Below are 8294 nucleotides of genomic sequence, written 5' to 3' on the forward strand. Positions count from 1 at the left end.
GAAAGCAGCACACTGCTGACATCTCTGGCGTCTTTTACCGGCGCTGCTTCATTTGACCTGCTCACGTTTTTGGTCTTGCGCATCGTTCTCTTTACTAGTTTGTTATGGCACTGTACTTGTAAGCAGCTTTGGAGCTGCTGGGTTCCGACAGCAACGAGGGGTTGGACGACGTATGCGTTCTACTTGCTTGCACGAATGGGAAGGAAGATCGCAGTCGTGTTCGTGGCTATCACAAGAACATTGTGGGGAGATCCTACGAACACGAGTTCTTGTTTTTCATATTTTGCCCTTCATCTGTATGAGTTTATGGGAAACCTGGGGTGACACAAAACAATTCATATTACAAATCAGAGCGTGACCTTTCGATCTGTTGGGAATGCTGGTACCGTTCACCATCCGGGGAAGAGTTCCTTTACAACTGCTGTGGAAGGTTAGATGGGACGAGATAATACCAACACAAGTCAGCCGACGTGGAACCAGTGGCATTCCGAACTACTACCACCAACATACCGAGGTATTATGTAGTTGACAAAGAAGCAGACGTCGTGCAAATAGACGTGCACATATTCTGCAATGCTAGCCTCATGGTGCTCTTTTTTTTAATGATTATGATCAACAGAAACACATTTTGCTGCTAGTGGTGATGCCGCTCTGCAAAAATGCCTGTGTGCAAAATAATTGCCAGAGATAAATTTTCGCAGAGTAGCACTCGCGCCTGGCATCGGAGTGAGTGTCCTCTGCGTAACTTTGCCTGGGCCACCTTCTTTGTCGTTACCATACCATTGGGCTTCTTTTGCAAAATGTTATCGACTGCAAATTCTTTATCCCTGTATTGTGACTGACTTGTTGAAATATTTTCAACAACTGTTGTATACTGCTGTCCTTGTATACTCGTGCAGGTTGTGGTAGCAGTGATATTCACTGGGATGCATGAAAGAAATAAAGCATCTTCCAGCCACTATTCAACTGGCAAATGGAGTGGAATAACCGCTAAACCCTTTAATTGGGTGCAGAAAGGACTAGTAGAGGATCCTAATTTGTGGTTTCTTTCAGACAGGAGACTCCAAGGACACCGTCCGCAAGGGTGTGCACGAGATACTGAGGAGAGTGTGTAATGTATACCCTGCGAGCAAACTCTTCGTGTACCTCATGCAAGGTGTTGCTTCCAAGAATGCACGGCAGCGTGCAGGTAACGTATAAACTCATGCGATGACACTCTGACGTGATGTGATTTGAAGAGCGATTGTCAATTCCCTGCGTATAGAGTGCTTGGAGGAAATGGGCCAGCTGATAGCCTCCTTCGGTACCAACGTGTGCGACCCGGCAGCTGCCCTCAAAGAGGTGGCCAAGCAGATCTCGGACAGAGATAACAGCGTCCGCAACGCTGCCCTCAATTGCGTTGTGCAGGCTTATTTCCACGAAGGCGAGAAGGTGTACAAGCAAGTTGGACACGTGAGTCCCTCGAGACGGCGCCACCTAGATGCAGAAGGCCCGCTTAATGCTTCCTCTCCCTCCTTCGCTACGTGGACACAAATATAGTCAGAGTTGAGTCTGCCACAGTGATTCGCCATTCAGTCAGTTCGAGAACTTGCAAATGATTGAAGGTAACTAGACCCTGATGTTTTAGGGTTAAACCCGATTTTTCCTCAAATTTGCACCCCGAATTGAGGTTCACCTATCGAGGGTTAAACCCGATTTCTACCTGCAAAACTGCACCTAGGCTAGGCACCTCAAGGCATCGACATACTAGTTTCTCACAAAATATGCGACTGGCCCCTTACTTCTGGCACTCTGGATAAACGGTACAGTGAACGTTTATTCTACAATAATGCCCGATTTCTCCCCGAACTCAGTCTGATGGTAATTTTTCTGCCCGAATTTGCATGAATTTTCGACATCAATATATTGACCCGATTTCTACCCCCCAAATTTGGAAAAATATAAAACCCGAAAACTTCAGGGTCTAAAGGTAACTTCGCAAATTTATACCTATACACTGAAAGTGAAACACACTTTATGGGACCATTTTGTGCTTTATTTTGTTTTCCCATTTAGTACACGTGTACATTCATTACTCGCAGACGGCAGTGTCTGCTTATGCAGCTAACAGTGGCTCATCTCCATGGCTACTACCGCTAAAAGCACGTTTGCGATTGGCTACAGCCATTGAAAACACGATCCCCATTGGCTGGCTCTTAGTTGTTACATCACGGCGACTAGTCAGCAGGCTTTCTCTGTCTAGGTGGTGTGGTGTGGGTGGAGGTGAGAGCACCCTCAAACTGAAATGTGATAAACGTGACCAATTTCAGTTGTCCGACAAAGACATGTCTCTCTTGGAAGAGCGCATCAAACGGGCTTCTAGGAGCCGTCCCGTGATCAGTCGTCCCGCTCCCACGAGTCGTCCCCAGTCCGCAGTCTTCCCGTCCACCACCGCCGTGGTGGAGGAGGCCGTGGTGGTACACAGGTAAGACACGATGCCAAGAGAATCGGCAGGTCTGACCAGGAGGCTCGACGCCGTAGGCACACCCGTTCCGGGACCGTTACTCGCCCCCTGACGCGCCCTCGTTCCATCGGTCTGGAACTGAGCACCGACGTGGACAACATGATTCGCGAACCGCAGCGCACAGCTCAGTATCGCAACGTGGATGTGGACGACATCCTCAGTGAGCCTGAAATTAACCTTCCGCACAGGTTTGTTTGTTCTTCACGGACGTTTCCTTCACAAGCCAATTGAGAGTTGTTAATTTTTTGTAATTTTTTAAATTAAAAAAATATTTTTTAAAATTTTAATTTAATTGTTTAGGAGGCGGCGTGCAGATAGTCGCGATGTGTCGCAAGTACTCTCGCAGCTCGCTGCTCAGGAGGTGCCCCTGGTTATGGAAGCCCTGCTTCAGGTGGAGCAGATGCTGGATCGTGAAGAGATCGCGTCGCGAGCCGACCAGCTTGTCACGATGCTCTCCCTGCAGTTTCGCCTCGCTCACAACAAACACATGGAGGACGACCACGTGGCACGTGCAGACGTGGTGCAGCTCTACCTGCGGCTCTGCGCACTCCTGCTCAAGGTGGCGTGCACACGCTCTTGAGGTGGCATCACTGCCTCGGTCTAATGCAATCTGGATGTTGTAACATGCGCAGGTGTTCAGCAAGGAGTCATCCCTGGGACGACGTGTGGGGCGAGACGTCCTCCGTGATCTCCTGCCCCACCTCCTGACGGTGCTACTGGATGGGGGGCTGTGTTCGTTGAGGGATGGTGCTCGTGTCACACATTCTGTGAACCGGGTGACCCTGCATGTCATCCTGCATGCCCAACCCACTGCTGTTATGAGGTGATCTTATTGGTTATTGTCGCGCTTTATTTTTATAGCAAACTAAGTTTCCCCTGGGTCAGTGGAATTTACACAGTGTCTCAGCTTGACCTCCAAATGCCACTGCCTTTCCAATGGTCATGACACGCAGCAGACAATGTTGCAACAAAGACTGGGCAGGTTGGTACATACTGCTGCAGGACGTGACGTAACACACAGAAAACGTTTTCTGCGTGTCATGTCGAGTCTGGCAGCAGCAGACAATGTCCCGTCCCTGCAAGCTGTCCAGAGGATTAGCTTTCAGAATGAGGGTGACCCCAATAAACTAGGGAAGACTATTGGCTATGCATTCCTACCCTTCACTTTACTTGAGCGTGTTTGTCGAAACGTCTTGCCTGTGTGTTCACGTGAAGAACGTTGCCGAAAAGTGTGGAACTGTAGGACCATCAGGAGCAAGTCCAACCAGATATTTGGATACATTTTAACTTGAAGGACGTTTCATTCGATGATTTTGTAGCGGCTGACGAAGATGCTGTTGTGGCCCACAAACTGACTGATGTGGAAATCATAGCCGGGTAAAGCACGTCGAAGAGTCTGAAGATACAGCTAGCAATTAGAAGCAGAAGACTGAAAAGATGTGGAGAAGCCTGTTGCAACAAACTTGGAAGCGCTCAACATGGTCCACACGCTGATGCTCGCGGCGGTGTCCGAGGAAGTACTTTGAGGCCTTTATTGATAAGGTCGAAGGCGTAATTGCGGTTATGAGTCAGCAAAAAGATCATTAATTTTTTTCTTTTCTTTTTTTTCAAATACCGTCAACCCTCGATTTGCAAACGCTCTGCATTCTTCTGAAAATCGTTCATAAAACGAGGGGTTCATAAATCGAGGTTCAGCGCATGGGGCGAGATGAAGGTCTCAGAATGACAGGAACTCGATTGTGACATTTCATTGCACTTATCTACTTTACGGTTGCTGATATTCGTTATTTATTTCTCAAAATACGCTGATACTCAGTTTATCACCTGCTATCAGTGCCAATCTCTTAACGCGTCCGTTGCGGCGTTTAAATTGAAATTACTGCCACTGGCATGCCACAGAGCCAAGTTCATTCACTCAAGTACACTCCACATTAATTCATAGCGGCCTCTGTGGCTCAGTCGGTAGCGTGTTCGCCTTCTGATCCCCAGATCGCGAGTTTGAACCCGGCCGAGGACGCCAGCAACTCGGTGGCAGGGTGCAAGTTGCTTCGACACGCCATCTTCCGCGAGGAACGTTAAATACCGGGTGCCGTGTGGCGAGCTTTCATAGCACGTTAAAGAACCCTCAGGTGGGCAAAAACAATCCACAGACCGACCGCTGTGGCGTCGCTCATGATCTCAATTGTCTCTCGGTGTAAACCCCCAGTTATTATTATTATTATTATTTAGGGGTGTGCGAATCCGAATATTTTAAGTCGAAGCGAATATCGAATCGAATGGAGGAAAAAATTCAGAATACCGAATCGAATATAGAATATTCGTGCAAAACTTACAATATGTGACTTTCGCACTAAAAGTTTCCATTTTGTAGCCCATGGCTTTAGTGTAATTTTTCTGGCATTAACTGTGACAAGAGATGTGCAATTCTTCTGCTAACAGCCCCTACTCTTCAATTTTACATGAGACCGCTTCCTGTTTTTCAGGTGAGCCCACACTTACTGGAGTACTCGAGTGGTTACCTTCATTTCAATATTTTATGTCAGGCAGTAGCATGTTATACGGATGAGGCTGTAATTGTTTCAGACAACCACAGGCCATTTGTGAAACAAACGAATTTGCATCCTGCCTCAGCTTTGCCATGAACACCCTTTAGTTTCTTTGCACTCGCCCTAGGAAGTTGCACTACTGAAATTTTAGACGTAAAGGACATCTTTAGGACACTTTTCTTGTTCGTGGGCTGTAGGCATTATTCAAGGGTCCTAACTTTTTAAAAGCAACCTCACAGACATCAAATCAAAGTCCGTCGTCAGCACCGCTCAACAGCATGTGGGAGGGGCGCCACCCCTTCCACAGGCAATGTCTACAAAACTAACTTTGGATAACGTGCCGCTTGTGTTAGTCCTGCAGCAAGGGCTATTTCGTAAAGCAGCCTTCACCTCATGCACGGAAGCATCAGGTGAAGCCCACTTTCGGGTTGTGTCGTTCATATTCGTGGAATAGTCGAATATTCGAAAAATCGAATATTGGATATTCGATTCGCGAATCGAATAGTTTGATATTCGATTCGAATTCGAGAACTCGAATATTCGCACACCCCTATTACATTAATTCATGTGTTAATGACATGGACGACTGTACTCACCTCATTCATAAATCGAGGTAAATAAAGCAATGCATCACACTTCGGAAAGTTCATAAACCAAGGGAGAAATACATGATAAGTGTTTCGTTCCGTGATGAACTACTCCTGAAATGATGGAATACATAAATCGCGGTTTCGTAAATGGAAAGTTGACTTACAGTCAACTCCAAATGCGTTTGGAGTGACCTTACTGTGATACTGATATCATTGGTGATATGGCTGGTGTCATGTTCCGGAGTTTGTGAGCATGGTAGTTTCTTTTGTTGTTGTTTTTTGTATTGTACTTGTACAACGAAAATCAGATATAACGAACAATTTCGTAGTTCCCGCGAAACTTGGCTATGACGAGGTTTGACTATTAAAATGTCAGGGGACTGAAACTGGTGTTTTTGACCTATTTTTGCTGTGCCTAATGAGACTGTAACCTTTCAGTGCACTCATCAAGCACCTACATGACTGTGTGAGCACTATGGGCTCTTCGGAGAAGTACCTCGATCTTGTACTCAAGGTGAGTCTTAACCCGCCTGTGTGGTTATACTTATGTACAGCTCACACACAACCTATACTTAGGGAGTGACTTTTTCGGGTTAAATGCCTTTCTCAGATTCGTGGGGGGGAAATCGGGCGCTATTTTTAAATCTGTAATTCGGGGAGAAATCGGGCGATAATTGTGCCTTCGGGTGTTTTTGTTTCTCCTCTTGTATATTAAGTCCTTCCTAATCTCTTTTTTTTTTTCTTTTGCGGGATCGTGATCCCGCAAAAGAAGCGGAAGATCCAGCGGTAATCTCCGAAGGCATAGACAGTGTTGACACACATGGGTGTATTGCTGGGAACATAAGTGACCCATTCTTACATGTGTTACACGTGACAACCTTTATTTGTCTTCAGTGGAAAAGTCACTTGAAGATTTCAGAGTGACTGGAATTCGGGGAGAAATCGGGTTTAACCTCAAAAAGTCACTCCCTACCTATACTTGGTGGTTATACAACTTATGCTCAAAACTCAGTCAGCATTTTGACATGGTATTTCCTCGAACTGCTGTGCCAGGAGGATCTGAAGTCATCACAGCTAACACAGAACTTTGGAAACCGTGTTGTAAATGCAGAAATATCCTGACACAAACTGCCGAAACACAGATCCTACCGGCTCTACTCTGGCTATGATTTATGTATGATCCAATCAGATTCAACCAAAATTGGTTTCAGTCAGGTTCAGTTCAACCTGATTATACCCAAATTATTGAAGCAAAATATAACCCAAAAAAGTCAGGCTGTAACTACAGATCTATAGCACTGGGTTTGACTGCTGGTATTTAGAAAAAGCTTGCTAGAGGATTGCTGCCATTGTTACATTGCACAGCTGTCCCATTTTCTTGCAGTGCTTGTGGAAGATGATGAAGAATATGGAGATGTACGTGAACGAGTTGCAACTGGACGCTGTTCTCCAGGACATCAATCTCTTCCTAAAGGCATACCCAGCTTCCTATTGGGAAGGTCGACCCTCAGACACTCCTCTGCGCACGGTCAAGACCATCCTGTACAAGCTGTCTGCTCATAAAGGACATGAGGTGGCTTAATAATGTCACATTTATATGTAAAATAAAGTGTTGGTTGAGCCCCAAAGGAACTTTTGTATTGCAGAGGAGAGAAAATACAGGTTTTTTTACAACCACCTGACCATAGAACTCAACTGCAGAAACGGCATCTATGCTGTTCTCGTAGCTTTTACATAAAAATTCTGTAAAGGCTAACAAAAAACACCCTGTATATTTGGGGCTCCTTCTTTGTTTAACACCATGGAAAACTGTGCTCTTTTAGCTTTTGAAGCAAGCAGAACTTGTGCCTGGTAAAGAGGAGTCTCACCTGGTAGAGCAAATCCAGAAAATGCTCAAGTTGCACGCTCGCAAGAGTCAAGTGAACAAGGTAAGGCGAATGTGTGTGTGTGTGACTTTCTCTTATGTGTGACTCTTCCAGCAGGAGAAATCCAACAAGACAGAGGTAAGTGTCTCACATACGTGCTGTGTGTGCACAAGCTTAGTCCAGCACCATGAGCAGTGTCGGGAGCTTGTGGATTCCAATAAATACTCCGGGACAACACTCCTGGGTGCCACTCAGGAGGAGATGATGGCTTGGACCAGCAGCCAGTGGATAATCCAGCTGAATGCTGTAGCTGAAAAATGTGGCCAAGCGAGAACAGATGCCTGGGAAACGGGACCTCCAGTCAGCGTAAGTTCCAACCACCCTTTCTAACTCCCTTAAAAAAATCGGATAACATTTCAGGGCTCGGACTGTGGGGATTATTATGAGCGAATCTTGCAAGAGGTTCAACAGCTCCTTATGCGAAATGATTCAAATATTTAAAGATGGAATAAATATGCTTGTACTGTGTCTCTGTCGAAACGTTGTTCTTCAGTCAATACCTAGAAGTAGATGAAGGATGAGGTGTTTCAATGTGATGAAAGGTCTCGCTACTTTGTAGCTGTGGGGATAAGGAAGTAAGGAAGTCATAAGCTGACCGTATGGGTTGCTGTGTACACATTTTTAAAACTGGGGTCGTATGAACGACAGTATCACCATCACCTCACCAGACCAATCATTATCACATTCGCAAGCCCTGGAATTCATCGGGTATCGTCGACGAATAACCAAC

At 45.9% G+C, this 8294-nt stretch overlaps 1 protein-coding gene across 3 annotated transcripts in view; it reads left to right on the forward strand.

Annotated features, from left to right (window-relative positions):
• LOC135394598 (cytoskeleton-associated protein 5-like) overlaps positions 1 to 8032 on the forward strand; it is a 32761-nt gene extending 24729 nt beyond the window's left edge. For 2 of the 3 annotated variants that reach the window (XM_064625413.1, XM_064625414.1), the window contains 12 exons: positions 1054 to 1189; positions 1265 to 1452; positions 2310 to 2464; positions 2521 to 2691; positions 2804 to 3062; positions 3136 to 3326; positions 6078 to 6153; positions 7024 to 7212; positions 7463 to 7567; positions 7619 to 7642; positions 7700 to 7870; positions 7925 to 8032. In XM_064625413.1, the coding sequence (XP_064481483.1) occupies positions 1054 to 1189; positions 1265 to 1452; positions 2310 to 2464; positions 2521 to 2691; positions 2804 to 3062; positions 3136 to 3326; positions 6078 to 6153; positions 7024 to 7212; positions 7463 to 7567; positions 7619 to 7642; positions 7700 to 7870; positions 7925 to 8005 (1746 nt within the window). In that variant the 3' untranslated portion in view covers positions 8006 to 8032. The remainder of the gene's footprint in view (positions 1 to 1053; positions 1190 to 1264; positions 1453 to 2309; positions 2465 to 2520; positions 2692 to 2803; positions 3063 to 3135; positions 3327 to 6077; positions 6154 to 7023; positions 7213 to 7462; positions 7568 to 7618; positions 7643 to 7699; positions 7871 to 7924) is intronic. The other variant, XM_064625415.1, reaches the window with a different exon arrangement.
• The last annotated feature ends 262 nt before the right edge of the window (positions 8033 to 8294 follow it).

Source organism: Ornithodoros turicata, chromosome 5 (assembly GCF_037126465.1).
Source record: "Ornithodoros turicata isolate Travis chromosome 5, ASM3712646v1, whole genome shotgun sequence".
Lineage (NCBI taxonomy): Eukaryota > Metazoa > Arthropoda > Arachnida > Ixodida > Argasidae > Ornithodoros > Ornithodoros turicata.